This window comes from Oncorhynchus clarkii, chromosome 7 (assembly GCF_045791955.1).
Source record: "Oncorhynchus clarkii lewisi isolate Uvic-CL-2024 chromosome 7, UVic_Ocla_1.0, whole genome shotgun sequence".
NCBI lineage: Eukaryota > Metazoa > Chordata > Actinopteri > Salmoniformes > Salmonidae > Oncorhynchus > Oncorhynchus clarkii.
In genome coordinates this window covers 88,176,165-88,192,219 of record NC_092153.1, presented here as the reverse complement: position 1 = coordinate 88,192,219, position 16,055 = coordinate 88,176,165, and the positions used below count along the sequence as shown (strand labels likewise).

The window sequence follows — 16,055 nt, the reverse complement described above, 5'->3', positions numbered from 1 at the left end:
GTTATATTAGGGTTATATTAGGGTTATGGTTATGTTAGGGTTAGGGTTATATTAGGGTTAGGGTTATATTAGGGTTAGGGTTATATTAGGGTTAGGGTTATAGTAGGGTTAGGGTTATAGTAGGGTTAGGGTTATGTTAGGGTTAGGGTTATATTAGGGTTAGAGTTATATTAGGTTTAGTTTTATATTAGGGTTATGTAAGGGTTATATTAGGGTCAGTGCTTCATTATACACCATAGCCTACTGCTGAGTCACAATCACTACCCCCCCGCCCCGCCACCCCCTTCTCTCTCACTCACTCTCTCTCTCTCTCACTCACTCACTCACTCACTCACTCACTCACTCACTCACTCACTCACAGATTATACAATTTACCTTTAGATTGATCGGTGAGCAGTGGCTTTACTGTTTGATAACACTCCAACCTTGAACTCTCTCTATCGCTCGCTATTTCTCTCCCTCTCTCTCTCTCTCTCTCTCTCTCTCTCTCTCTCTCTCTCTCTCTCTCTCTCATCTATTCAATTCAATGGGCTTTATTGGCATGGGAAACATGTGTTAACATTGCCAAAGCAAATGAGGTAGATAATATACAAAAGTGAAATAAACAATACAAATTAATAGTAAACATTACACATACAAAAGTTTCAAAAAAATAAAGACATTACAAATGTCATTATATATACAGTGTTTTAACAATGTACAAATGATTAAAGTACACAAGGGAAAATAAATAAGCATTAAGATTTGTTGTATTTACAATGGTGTTTGTTCTTCACTGGTTGCCCTTTTCTTGTGGCAACAGGTCACAAATATTGCTGCTGTGATGGCACACTGGAATTTCACCCAGTAGATATGGGAGTTTATCAAAATTGGATTTGTTTTCGAATTATTTGTGGATCTGTGTAATCTGAGGGAAATATGTGTCTCTAATATGGTCATACATTGGGCAGGAGGTTAGGAAGTGCAGCTCAGTTTCCACCTCATTTTGTGGGCAGTGAGCATATAGCCTGTCTTCTCTTGAGAGCCATGCCATATACTTCCGGCGCCGACAGAGATGGCCGCCTCGCTTCGCGTTCCTAGGAAACAATGCAGTTTTTTGTTTTTTTACGTGTTATTTCTTACATTGGTACCCCAGGTCATCTTAGGTTTCATTACATACAGTCGAGAAGAACTACTGAATATAAGAGCAGCCTCAACTCACCATCAGTACGGCCAAGAATATGACTTTCGCGAAGCGGATCCTGTGTTCTGCCTTTCACCCAGGACAACGGAATGTAGAATCGCAATTCAACGGCTCAGACACAAGAGGTATGTGGCAGGGTCTACAGTCAATCACAGATTACAAAAAGAAAACCAGCCCAGTCACGGACAAGGATGCCTTGCTCCCAGGCAGACTAAATAACTTTTTTGCCCGCTTTGAGGACAAAACAGTGCCACTGACACGGCCCGCAATCAAAACATGCAGACTCTCCTTCACTGCAGCCGAGGTGAGTAAAACATTTAAACGTGTAACCCTCGCAAGTCTGCAGGCCCAGACGGCATCCCCAGCCGCGCCCTCAGAGCATGCGCAGACCAGCTGGCTGGTGTGTTTACGGACATATTCAATCAATCCCTATCCCAGTCTGCTGTTCCCACATGCTTCAAGAGGGCCACCATTGTTCCTGTTCCCAAGAAAGCTAAGGTAACTGAGCTAAACGACTACCGCCCCGTAGCACTCACTTCCGTCATCATGAAGTGCTTTGAGAGACTAGTCAAGGACCATATCACCTCCACCCTACCTGACATCCTAGACCCACTCCAATTTGCTTACCGCCCAAATAGGTCCACAGACGATGCAATCTCAACCACACTGCACACTGCCCTAACCCATCTGGACAAGAGGAATACCTATGTGAGAATGCTGTTCATCGACTACAGTTCAGCATTTAACACCATAGTACCCTCCAAACTCGTCATCAAGCTCGAGATCCTGGGTCTCGACCCCGCCCTGGGCAACTGGGTACTGGACTTCCTGACGGGCCGCCCCCAGGTGGTGAGGGTAGGTAACAACATCTCCACCCCGCTGATCCTCAACACTGGGGCCCCACAAGGGTGTGTTCTGAGCCCTCTCCTGTACTCCCTGTTCACCCACGACTGCGTGGCCATGCACACCTCCAACTCAATCATCAAGTTTGCGGACGACACAACAGTGGTAGGCTTGATTACCAACAACGACGAGACGGCCTACAGGGAGGAGGTGAGGGCCCTCGGAGTGTGGTGTCAGGAAAATAACCTCACACTCAACGTCAACAAAATTACGGAGATGATTGTGGACTTCAGGAAACAGCAGAGGGAACACCCCCTTATCCACATCGATGGAACAGCAGTGGAGAGGGTAGTAAGTTTTAAGTTCCTCGGCGTACACATCACAGACAAACTGAATTGGTCCACCCACACAGACAGCATTGTGAAGAAGGCGCAGCAGCGCCTCTTCAACCTCAGGAGGCTGAAGAAATTCGGCTTGTCACCAAAAGCACTCACAATCTTCTACAGATGCACAATCGAGAGCATCCTGTCGGGCTGTATCACCGCCTGGTACGGCAACTGCTCCGCCCACAACCGTAAGGCTCTCCAGAGGGTAGTGAGGTCTGCACAACGCATCACCGGGGGCAAACTACCTGCCCTCCAGGACACCTACACCACCCGATGTCACAGGAAGGCCATAAAGATCATCAAGGACCCTAACCCTAACCCTAACAACCACCCGAGCCACTGCCTGTTCACCCCGCTATCATCCAGAAGGCGAGGTCAGTACAGGTGCATCAAAGCTGGGACCGAGAGACTGAAAAACAGCTTCTATCTCAAGGCCATCAGACTGTTAAACAGCCACCACTAACATTGAGTGGCTGCTGCCAACACACGGACTCAACTCCAGCCACTTTAATAATGGGAATTGATGGGAATTGATGCAAAATATATCACTAGCCATTTTAAACAATGCTACTTAATATAATGTTTACATACCCTTCATTACTCATCTCATATGTATATGTATATACTGTACCCTATATCATCCACTGCATATTTATGTAATACATGTATCACTAGCCACTTTAAACTATGCCACTTTGTTTACATACCCTACATTACTCATCTCATATATATATATATACTGTACTGGATACCATCTACTGCATCTTGCCTATGCCGTTCTGTACCATCACTCATTCATATATCTTTATGTACATATTCTTTATCCCTTTACACTTGTGTGTATAAGGTAGCAGTTTTGGAATTGTTAGGTTAGATTATTCGTTGGTTATTACTGCATTGTCGGAACTAGAAGCACAAGCATTTCGCTACACTCGCATTAACATCTGCTAACCATGTGTATTTGACAAATAGATTTGATTTTGATTTGATTTACTCTACCCTATACAACACTCCTGGTACTCTATACAACACTCCTGGTGCTCTATACAACACTCCTGGTACTCTACCCTTTACAACACTCCTGGTACTCTATACAACACTCCTGGTACTCTATACAACACTCCTGGTACTCTATACAACACTCCTGGTACTCTACCCTACACAACACTCCTGGTACTCTAAACAACACTCCTTGTATTGTACCCTATACAACACGCATACATCATGTAGTTTAACCAGGCTTATTTATTTAAATCATGACTTTATCAGACACATTCCCCTTTCACACACATATCAACCTCATCTCTCAGTCCTGCATGAAACAAGTTGTGCTGAAAGCCTCAAGCTGACACATCCTGTGTGTGTGTGTGTGTGTGTGTGTGTGTGTGTGTGTGTGTGTGTGTGTGTGTGTGTGTGTGTGTGTGTGTGTGTGTGTGTGTGTGTGTGTGTGTGTGTGTGTGTGTGTGTGTGTGTGTGTGTGTGTGTGTGTGTGTGTGTGTGTGTGTAGATCGTCCAGGCCTGCTGAATGTGAAGCCCATTGAGGAGCTACAGGAAACAGTCCTCCACTCTCTGGAGCTCCAACTGAAACTCAACCACCCAGACTCCCTGCAGCTCTTCGCCAAGGTATTACAATGGAGATATACAGCATACTGTAGAAAATACTCTGATGGCTTCTGAAGATATACTGTAGAATACTCCAACGGGTTCAAATTCCAGTTCTAATACTCTGTGTTCTGATTCTAGTTCTAATAGTCTAATGGGTTCTAGTTCTAGTCTCTGTTCTGATTCTAGTTCTAATAGTCTAATGGGTTCTAATTCTAATCTAATGTTCTGTGTTCTGATTCTGGTTCTAATAGTCTAATGGGTTACAAATGGACTATACAGCTACAAGTAATGAGTGGAGTTATAAACGGAGTATACCTCACCTAGGCTAGGAAACACTGTCACCACCGATAAATCCACGATATTTGAGAATTTTAATAAGCATTTTTCTCCGGCTGGCCATGCCTTCCACCTGGCTACCCATACCCCGGTCAACTGCCCTGCACCCCCCACAGCAACTTGCCAAAGCCTCCCCCATTTCTCCTTCACCCAAATCCAGATAGCTGATGTTCTGAAAGAGCTGCAAATACTGGACCCCTACAAATCAGCCGGGCTATACAATCTGGACCCTCTCTTTCTAAAATTATCTGCAGAAATTGTTGCAACTCCCTATTACTAGCCTGTTCAACCTCTCTTTCGTATCGCCTGAGATCCCCAAAGATTAGTAAGCTGCCGCGGTCATCCCCCTCTTCAAAGGGGGAGACACTCTAGACCCAAACTGCTACAGACCTGTATCTATCCTACCCTGCCTTTCTAAGGTCTTCGAAAGCCATGTTAACAAATCAAATCAAATTTCAAATCAAATTTATTTTATATAGCCCTTCGTACATCAGCTGATATCTCAAAGTGCTGTACAGAAACCCAGCCTAAAACCCCAAACAGCAAGCAACCCCTATATATTTCAATTTATTTTCAATCTCTTTTCGATTTTTTTATTCAATTATACCTTCCGGTAACCTGCTTCACCCAATGTGATACGGAATAGCTATTATTTTCAATTTTAGAACACATTCAAGAATCTCCAGAAGCTAACCAGCTAATTAGCTACAAGCTATTTAGTCATTGTTAGCCACTGCTAGCGGCTTTTACCTTCTGCACAGATACCAGCCCTGTTTTTAGCCTGGATAATACTCGCCTGTCTACCAATATCGCTTGTCTACCAATATCGGACTGTCTCTCCACAACAACGCCGGATTCCTGCCGTAATCCCTGGACCACTACTTCTGATCTTCACAGCTAGCTTGCAGCTAGCTAGCTAGCTCACAGCTTGCAGCTAGCTAGCTCACAGCTAGCTTTCACTCACCGTGGCACCCAGTACCGAAGCTATTCCCTGAGGCCCACCTTCCGGCCTACTCAGCTGTTCACCCGAACCCCACTCATACACGGCTAGAGCCCAAAACTCCACCGGATCCTTGCTGTAAACTCTGGACCTTGGCACCGGATCACCGCTGCTACCGATTGGATAAGGTGGCTAACGCCACTGCAACGAAGCTAGCACCAGTTAGCCGTGAGCCAGGCACATCTCCCGGCTAGTAAACTAAATTCCACAATACCTCTTTCGCCATCTGGCTTGGATTCTCTGTCGACACGGTGCCCCCGCCGCACCACCACGACTGGTCTGCCGACGAATACTCCATCCGCTGTGCCTTCACCCGGCGTCCGTCGGAGCAGACGCCAGGGCTACTAACTTTAAACGCTGTGTCGCTAGCGTAGTGGGGCTCCCCTGTTCCATCTACTGCTGCCCCCTGGACACTATGATCACTTGGCTACATAGCTGATGCCTGCTGGACTGTCCATTAGTCACGGTACTCCATTCTGTTTATTTATTTTTTATCTGTCGGCCCCAGCCGCGAACTCAGGCTCTGTGTGTAGTTAATCCGACCCTCGCTGCCTAGTCATCGCCATTTTACCTGCTGTTGTTGTGTTAGCTGATGAGCTGTTGTTGTCTCACCTGTTGTTTTAGCTAGCTCTCCCAATCAACACCTGTGATTACTTTATGCCTCGCTGTATGTCTCTCTCAAATGTTAATATGCCTTGTATACTGTTGTTCAGGTTAGTTATCATTGTTTTAGTTTACAATGTACCCCCTAGTTCCACTCTTCATACCTCTGATACCTCCTTTGTCCTACCTCCCACACATGCGGTGACCTCACCCATTACAACCAGCATGTCCAGAGATACAACCTCTCTCATCATCACCATACAGCTTACCTCCGCTGTACCCGCACTCCACCATACCCCTGTCTACGCATTATGCCCTGAATATATTCTACCATGCCCAGAAATCTGCTCCTTTTATTCTTTGTCCCCAACGCTCTAGGCGACCTGTTTTGATAGCCTTTAGCCGCACCCTCATCCTACTCCTCCTCTGTTCCGCGGGTGATATGGAGGTAAACCCAGGCCCTGCATGTCCCAGGCACAATCATTTGTTGACTTCTGTGATCGAAAAAGCCTTGGTTTCATGCATGTCAACATCAGAAGCCTCCTCCCTAAGTTTGTTTTACTCACTGCTTTAGCACACTCTGCCAACCCTGATGTCCTTGCTGTGTCTGAATCCTGGCTCAGGAAGGCCACCAAAAATTCTGAGATTTCCATACCCAACTATAACATTTTCCGTCAAGATAGAACTGCCAAAGGGGGAGGAGTTGCAGTCTACTGCAGAGAGAGCCTGCAAAGTAATGTCATACTTTCCAGGTCCATACCCAAACAATTTGAACTTCTAATTTTAAAAATGAATCTCTCCAGAAATAAGTCTCTCACTGTTGCCGCCTGCTACCGACCCCCCTCAGCTCCCAGCTGTGCCCTGGACACCATTTGTGAATGGATTGCCCCCCATCTAGCTTCAGAGTTTGTTCTGTTAGGTGACCTAAACTGGGATATGCTTGGATATGGGATATGCTTAACACCCCGGCAGTCCTACAATCTAAGCTAGATGCCCTCAATCTCACACAAATCATCAAGGATAAATCTGTAAACAAGGGCACCCTCATAGACGTTATCCTGACCAACTGGCCCTCCAAATACACCTCCGCTGTCTTCAATCAGGATCTCAGCGATCACTGCCTCATTGCCTGTATCCGCTACGGGTCCGCAGTCAAACGACCACCCTAATCACTGTCAAACGCTCCCTAAAACACTTCTGTGAGCAGGCCTTTCTAATCGACCTGGCCCGGGTATCCTGGAAGGATATTGACCTCATCCCGTCAGTTGAGGGTGCCTGATCATTCTTTAAAAGTAACTTCCTCACCATCTTACATAAGCATGCTTATCCAGATAGCAGATTTTCTGAAAGAGCTGCAAAACCTGGACACGTACAAATCAGCTGGGCTTGACAATCTGGACCCTCTATTTCTGAAACTATCCGCCGCCATTGTTGCAACCCCTATTACCAGCCTGTTCAACCTCTCTTTCATATCGTCTGAGATTCCCAAGGACTGGAAAGCTGCCGCGGTCAAACCCCTCTTCAAAGGGGGAGACACCCTGGACCCAAACTGTTACAGACCTATATCCATCCTGCCCTGCCTATCTAAGGTCTTCGAAAGCCAAGTCAACAAACAGATCACTGACCATCTCGAATCCCACCGTACCTTCTCCGCTGTGCAATCTGGTTTCCGAGCCGGGCACGGGTGCACCTCAGCCACGCTAAAGGTACTAAACGATATCATAACCACCATCGATAAAAGACAGTACTGTGCAGCCGTCTTCATCGACCTGGCCAAGGCTTTCGACTCTGTCAATCACCATATTCTTATCGGCAGACTCAGTAGCCTCGGTTTTTCTAATGACTGCCTTGCCTGGTTCTCCAACTACTTTGCAGACAGAGTTCAGTGTGTCAAATCGGAGGGCATGTTGTCCGGTCCTCTGGCAGTCTCTATGGGGGTGCCACAGGGTTCAATTCTCGGGCTGACTCTTTTCTCTGTATATATCAATGATGTTGCTCTTGCTGGGGGCGATTCCCTGATCCACCTATACACAGACGACACCATTCTGTATACTTCTGGCCCTTCCTTGGAAACTGTGCTATCTAACCTCCAAACGAGCTTCAATGCCATACAACACTCCTTCCGTGGCCTCCAACTGCTCTTAAACATTAGTAAAACCAAATGCATGCTTTTCAACCGTTCGCTGCCTGCACCCGCACGCCCGACTAGCATCACCACCCTGGATGGTTCCGACCTACAATATGTGGACATCTATAAGTACCTAGGTGTCTGGCTAGACTGTAAACTCTCCTTCCAGACTCATATCAAACATCTCCAATCCAAAATCAAATCTAGAATCAGCGTCAAACTTACCCTAGTAAAACTGACTATCCTACCGATCCTCGACTTCGGCGATGTCATCTACAAAATGGCTTCCAATACTCTACTCAGCAAACTGGATGCAGTTTATCACAGTGCCATCCCCTTTGTTACTAAAGCACCTTATACCACCCACCACTGCGACCTGCATGCTCTAGTCGGCTGGCCCTCGCTACATATTCGTCGCCAGACCCACTGACTCCAGGTCATCTACAAGTCCATGCTAGGTAAAGCTCCGCCTTATCTCAGTTCACTGGTCACGATGGCAACACCCACCCGTAGCACGCGCTCCAGCAGGTGTATCTCACTGATCATCCCTAAAGCCAACACCCCATTTGGCCACCTTTCCTTCCAGTTCTCTGCTGCCTGTGACTGGAACGAATTTCAAAAATCGTTGAAGTTGGAGACTTTTATCTCCCTCACCAACCTCAAACATCTGCTATCTGAGCAGCTATCCGATCGCTGCAGCTGTACATAGTCTATCGGTAAATAGCCCACCCAATTTACCTACCTCATCCCCATACTGTTTTTATTTATTTACTTTTCTGCTCTTTTGCACACCAGTATCTCTACCTGCACATGACCATCTGATCATTTATCACTCCAGTGTTAATCTGCTAAATTGTAATTATTCACCTACCTCCTCATGCCTTTTGCACACAATGTATATAGACTATTTTTTTCTTCATTTTTTTCTACTGTGTTATTGATTTGTTTATTGTTTACTCCATGTGTAACTCTGTGTTGCTGTCTGTTCACACTGCTATGCTTTATCTTGGCCAGGTTGCAGTTGTAAATGAGAACTTGTTCTCAACTACCCTACCTGGTTAAATAAAGGTGAAATAAAAAAACAAAAATAAATATACTGTAGAATACTTTAATGGGTTCTAATTCTAGTTCTAATACTATAAAAAGTTCTAAATCTATTCCTGTGGGTGTTCCCTTGCTCTCAAATCAACTTCCTGTGTTTGTACATTTGGGATCTGTCTTCTACCTTTTTAAAAAACGTTTTTGATCGTTTTAATTCATGGCTGTGTATAAAAGGTTCCTAACAAATTAAACATTATGTATCGTTTAGGTTCTGCAGAAGATGACAGACCTGAGGCAGATAGTAACAGACCATGTGCACCTAATCCAGCTACTGAAGAAGACTGAAGTGGACATGTGTCTCCACCCACTGCTGCAGGAGATCATGAGAGACCTCTACTAGTAGGGTCAATATGAAATGGCACCCTATTCCCTATATAGTGCACTACTTTTGCGCACTATATGAAATAGTTTTTCATCCAAGGTAACGGAAAGACACCGGTTGAAAACCGCATATGGATGTGTTAGTCCTATTGATGCCACTGATGCGGCATATTGGGGCGGCAGGTAGCCTAGTGGTTAGAGCATTGGGCCAGTAACCGAAAGGTTGGTGGATCGAATCCCTAAGCTGCCAAAGTAAAAATCTGTTGTTCTGCCCCTGAACAAGGCAGTTAACCTTCATTGTAAATAAAAATGTGTTCTTAAACTGACTTGCTTAGTTAAATAAAGGTAAAATAATAAATATTGGAATACTATATATTAGGGACTAGTAGTTACCTGGCAGAATGAGATGTTAACCTGTCTGACGTTATAGATTCTAAATGGTCCTATTGGCGCTGTTGGAAAGGAAAAGGAAAAAATACACTGTGATTATTATGAGCCATATACTGCTAATCACCACCACCAATTAATATATGCTGTATGTAGGTGATAGATTCTGTTCTTCACAAATTAATATACGTTATGTATTTAGGTTCATTAGAGTTTATAAACAAGCACAAACAATCTATAATATCAAGATGCAACTGTCTTAAAGATTTATCCCCATAGGACCAGATAGGCTACACTAGATAACAGGTCCACCTGTCAGATCTGATCTCAGTTGACTCACCTGCAACATAGAGAGTGGTTTCTATAGTGCTTCTATGGGGTTTCTATAGGGTTTCTATAAGGCTTCTATGGCGCTTCTACAGGGTTTCTATGGTGTTTCTATAGTGTTTCTATGGGGTTTATATAGGGTTTCTTGTGCTTCTGTAGGGTTTCTATAGGTTTTCTAGTGCTTCTATAGGGTTTCTATGGTGCTTCTATAGGGTTTCTAGTGCTACTATAGTGCTTCTATAGGGTTGCTATGGTGCTTCTATAGGGTTTTTATAGGGTTGCTATGGTGCTTCTATAGGGTTTCTATGGTGCTTCTATAGGGTTTCTATGGTGCTTCTATAGGGTTTCTAGTGCTACTATAGTGCTTCTATAGGGTTTATAGTGCTACTATAGTGCTTCTATAGGGTTTCTAGTGCTTATATGGGGTTTCTATAGGGTTTCTATGGTGCTTCTATAGGGTTTCCATGGTGCTTCTATATGGTTTCTATAGGGTTTCTATGGTGCTTCTATAGGGTTTCTATGGTGCTTCTATAGGGTTTCTATAGGGTTTCTAGTGCTACTACAGTGCTTCTATAGGGTTTCTATGTTGCTTCTATAGGGTTTCTAGTGCTACTATAGTGCTTCTATAGCGTTTATATAGGGTTTCTAGTGCTACTATAGTGCTTATATGGGGTTTCTAGTGCTACTATAGTGCTTCTATAGGGTTTCTATGTTGCTTCTATAGGGTTTCTAGTGCTACTATAGTGCTTCTATAGCGTTTATATAAGGTTTCTAGTGCTACTATAGTGCTTCTATGGGGTTTCTAGTGCTACTATAGTGCTTCTATAGGGTTTCTATGGTGCTTCTATAGGGATTCTAGTGCTTCTATAGGGTTTCTATAGGGTTTCTATAACGTTTCTAGTGCTTCTAGAGGGTTTCTATAGTGCTTCTAGAGGGTTTCTATAGTGCTTCTAGAGGGTTTCTATAGTGCTTCTAGAGGGGTTCTAGAGGGTTTCTATAGTGCTTCTCTGGGGTTTCTATAGTGCTTCTATAGGGTTTCTATTGTGTAGGGTTACTATAGTGTGTGAGCTCATTATGTAAGAAATATACTATATTGTGCTTCATATTATATTTTGAATAATTTGCCAGCTGTAATTTGTATGTTGGATACAATGAATGTGTGAAATAAAAGCCATATAAATAAATACATATTTTTGTACATGCGTAGATGGATAAATAAATACAAAATCTCGGAGTATAACACCTTAGTTTAAAATGCTGTACTTGTTGTATTTCAAATACAGTATTTTTCAGATTTTTATGTTGATGTTATTTGTATTATTTTTTGTTGTTGTTGAAACAGACATTTTTATTTTCCATGTGCAAATGGGCTGGTTTTTGCATTAAAAAAAACGGTTTGTAGACTCTTGTCAAAATATGTAAATAAATATTTTCTATTTGTCTCTTTTTCAGAATTTATTAATCACCATTATGTCTGGAGAAAAATATAAAAAAAGATGTAACCAGATTTTTAGCAGACAAAGATGACATCAAGAGAATTTTGTTATCATGCTAACATCAGGTGAGCCATAAAGGCTTCCCACTCTGTGTTATCATGCTAACATCAGGTGAGCCATAATGGCTTCCCACTATGAGTTATCATGCTACATCTAAACCCTAACTGCTTCCTGAGATGTTGTAGAGCTGGAAGTGTTCGTGCAGTCTAAACACGCAAAGCTATTTTACAGCCATGACATCAGCTCTATAACGTGTCTCCCCATGACACACCCTGTTGTGTTACAACGTTACTGAACTCTGCTGAACTAGACACAAGATAAACATCTCATGGCTTCAATATGATTTCCAGCTGCAGACAGAGCAGTCAGGCATTTCTCAATCTAGCACACAGATTTCACACATTCGGTACGTTTCCGAAGGCACTGTATATAATTAAATATTATATTATCTATCCTACTGGATATATATTATCTAGCCGACTCCATATATATTATTATATATTATGATATATCTATCCTACTGGATATATATTTTATTATCTAGCTACTGCATATATGTTATGACATATATTATCCAGCATACTGGATATATGTTATGATATATATTATCTAGCCTACTGTATGTATATATATATATATATTATCTAGCCTACTAGATGATGTTATGATATATTATATTATCCAGCCTACTGGATATATATTATGATATGTTTTCCCGCCTACTGGATATATATTATGATATGTTTTCCAGTCTACTGGATATATATTATGATATGTTTTCCAGCCTACTGGATATATATTATGATATGTTTTCCAGCCTACTGGATATATATTATATGTTATCCAGCCTACTGGATATATATTATGATATGTTTTCCAGCCTACTGGATATATATTATGATATGTTTTCCAGCCTACTGGATATATATTATGATATGTTATCCAGCCTACTGGATGATGTTATGATATATTATATTATGATAATATATAATCAGCCTACTGGATATATATTATGATATATTATCTAGCCTCCTGCAAGAGGAGACCCACCTGCCAAGTGGTGGGTATTCTGGAAGGCAGCCTGATGCTGTTCCTTTGATGCCGATGATTAAATGTGTTATTTATGTCTTGTCAGCATATCCTCACTTTGTTAGTGTCCAGTCTCAGCTGACTTGGCCCTGCCAAGATTCTGCAGTCTTTCTGGAAAATAATTTTCAAAAGTATATTTTCCCTCTCCTGAAACCCCCTTTTAAAGGAACATGTCCAAATATAGCACTCTGGATAAGGAAGTCAATGTTAATGTTTGTATCCGCAAACACCATGCTCTACCAGCTGAGCTACAGAGGACCATGCTCTACTATCTGAGCTACAGAGCATCATGCTCTTCTAACTGAGGTACAGAGGACCACAGAGCACACAGAGAAAGTGGGAGGTTTGCAATAATCAGATTTCACACTACATTAAAATGAGTCATGTGGGGGTGTGACAGGTTCAACCATGCCTGCTGACGACTTCCCCTTCAGTCATTCACTGGTAACAAAGACTTCAACCTGATTAGTGTTTAGTGTCTGACACCCTGCAAGAAGAGATGGATTATTAGTCAGTCAGACATGACACGTTTCATAACATTCACAGTAAACCGCTTTCTTTCATTGGGTGCTTAAGTATGTAATATCTCTCTGTAAATTTCTGGTATTTTTCCATTTTACTTTACACACAGATCCTAGCCATTCTAGAGACAAATTAAGAGCTTTAAAATCTTCAAGTGTTCAGTCTCCACATGTAGAACACAGTACAAACTGTTGTCCAGAGAACTTAGTGAACAAAAATCCCCAAAGTCATATTAGGCAGTCAAAGTAAAGATTCAATAAAATGTTCGATGTCAAATTAGACAATCAAAGTAAATATTCAGTAACATGCTCAAGCATGTCTCTGTTTTATTACACTATGAAACATATTTTCTGAGACAAGCATTCTGTGAAGATCTAAAGAAAATGGAAAGGGTTCTCAGTGTATGAGACTGTGTGAGTTGAGAAAGAGTTTCTTTTTGGCCACACATTGTGAAATCCGTCCCAGAGAGCTGTCCGCCCACCTAAAACTCTCAGCAGTGGAACTCTCACTTGAACTCTCAGCAGTGGAACTCTCACTACATTCTAAAACTCTCAGCAGTGGAACTCTCACTACATTCTAAAACTCTCAGCAGTGGAACTCTCACTACATTCTAAAACTCTCAGCAGTGGAACTCTCACTACATTCTAAAACTCTCAGCAGTGGAACTCACTACACTCTAAAACTCTCAGCAGTAGAACTCTCACTTGAACTCTCAGCAGTGGAACTCTCACTACATTCTAAAACTCTCAGCAGTAGAACTCTCACTTGAACTCTCAGCAGTGGAACTCTCACTACATTCTAAAACTCTCAGCAGTGGAACTCTCACTACATTCTAAAACTCTCAGCAGTGGAACTCTCACTACATTCTAAAACTCTCAGCAGTAGAACTCTCACTTGAACTCTCAGCAGTGGAACTCTCACTACATTCTAAAACTCTCAGCAGTGGAACTCACTACACTCTAAAACTCTCAGCAGTGGAACTCACTACATTCTAAAACTCTCAGCAGTGGAACTCACTACACTCTAAAACTCTCAGCAGTGGAACTCACTACATTCTAAAACTCTCAGCAGTGGAACTCTCACTACATTTAAAACTCTCAGCAGTGGAACTCACTACATTCTAAAACTCTCAGCAGTGGAACTCTCACTACATTCTAAAACTCTTAGCAGTGGAACTCACTACATTCTAAAACTCTCAGCAGTGGAACTCTCACTTGAACTCTCAGCAGTGGAACTCTCACTACATTCTAAAACTCTCAGCAGTGGAACTCTCACTACATTCTAAAACTCTCAGCAGTAGAACTCTCACTACATTCTAAAACTCTCAGCAGTGGATCTAAATAGGGGTATATTCAATCCGTAGCAAGGAAGATCCGCGCCGTAGCGTGATTGAAATTTAAAGGCAATGTTACCACGTTTGCAGAGACTGCATTCAGGGTGAACACTGAATATGTTGTATTGAATAAATGTTCAATTGTTTTAGGAATTTAGACTGTTGTTGTCATTAATTTCCACTGACTGGAGAAATGAACAAATCAAGAGCTTTTTCCCACTTGAAATGAATGTTGAATATCAGTCACACGAATTGTACAGTGCTTAACTGTGTCTGAGCTGTGGCCTTGATGTCAGAACATCAACGTTCCAAAACACCTTGTTCTTCATTCTAACTCCAGTGTAATTCCACATAACTGTTCCAAAACACCAGAGAATCTTGTCCTTCATTCTGACTCCAGTGTGGATCCTCCCCACAGCCCATTGGCTCAGAATAACACTTTGTATGTAGGACGTATAAAACTTGGGCTGATTTCCCAGACACAGATTAAGCCTAGTCCTGGACTAAAACATGTGTTCAATGAGAATATCAATGGAGAATGTGTTTTAATCCAGGACTAGTCTTAATTTGTGTCTGGGAAAATGGCCCGGGTGTTTGGGCTTGGTTTCAACAATAGACGTATTCACATAAATACATACAAACTAATATACAATATATATTCACATATTCCAACCCAGTCGGATTAGTAGTTACAACCAACCCTAATACAACTATTGCCGGTAAATAAACTGTATTGTGACTAAACATTAAACATGACACACAATATGAGGAGACAGGGGAGAGGAGAATCTTGACTTTTGTCCCAGTAATCTTTGCTCTGTAGCCTGAGCAATGAGGGCATGCCTTCCTTTCTGTTGACTCCACTGGCACGTGACCATGATGCAGTCTTCAGTAATATTATGATGTATCAAATGCTGATGGGTAGGTTAGGGTCAGGTTAGGGTTAGGTCACTGGTGCTGGTTAGGGTCAAGTTAGGGTTAGGATCAGGTCACTGGTGCTGATGCTGGTTTTGAAAGAAGGGATTCAGGTTCAGTGCCAACCTTTGCTCCGTCCATGGCTGAAATGTTTCCATGTGTGGAAGTTTCCTTCAGGATGATGACTGGACCACTGGAGTATTTACTAATCATCATACTAACCTACGCTACTTTAAACATCAACATTAATCAGTGTTGGGGAAGCTACTCTAAACATCAACATTAATCAGTGTTGGGGAAGCTACTCTAAACATCAACATTAATCAGTGTTGGGGAAGCTACTCTAAACATCAACATTAATCCGTGTTGGGGAAGCTACTCTAAACATCAACATTAATCAGTGTTGGGGAAGCTACTCTAAACATCAACATTAATCCGTGTTGGGGAAGCTACTCTAAACATCAACATTAATCAGTGTTG

General features: G+C 42.5%; 1 protein-coding gene across 1 annotated transcript in view; it reads left to right on the top strand.

Annotated features, from left to right (window-relative positions):
- LOC139413959 (peroxisome proliferator-activated receptor gamma) overlaps positions 1-11,666 on the top strand; it is a 105,007-nt gene extending 93,341 nt beyond the window's left edge. The window contains exons 8-9 of the mRNA XM_071161853.1: positions 3,920-4,035; positions 9,394-11,666. Coding sequence (XP_071017954.1) covers positions 3,920-4,035; positions 9,394-9,525 — 248 coding nt within the window. The 3' untranslated portion in view covers positions 9,526-11,666. The remainder of the gene's footprint in view (positions 1-3,919; positions 4,036-9,393) is intronic.
- Positions 11,667-16,055: the final 4,389 nt, after the last annotated feature.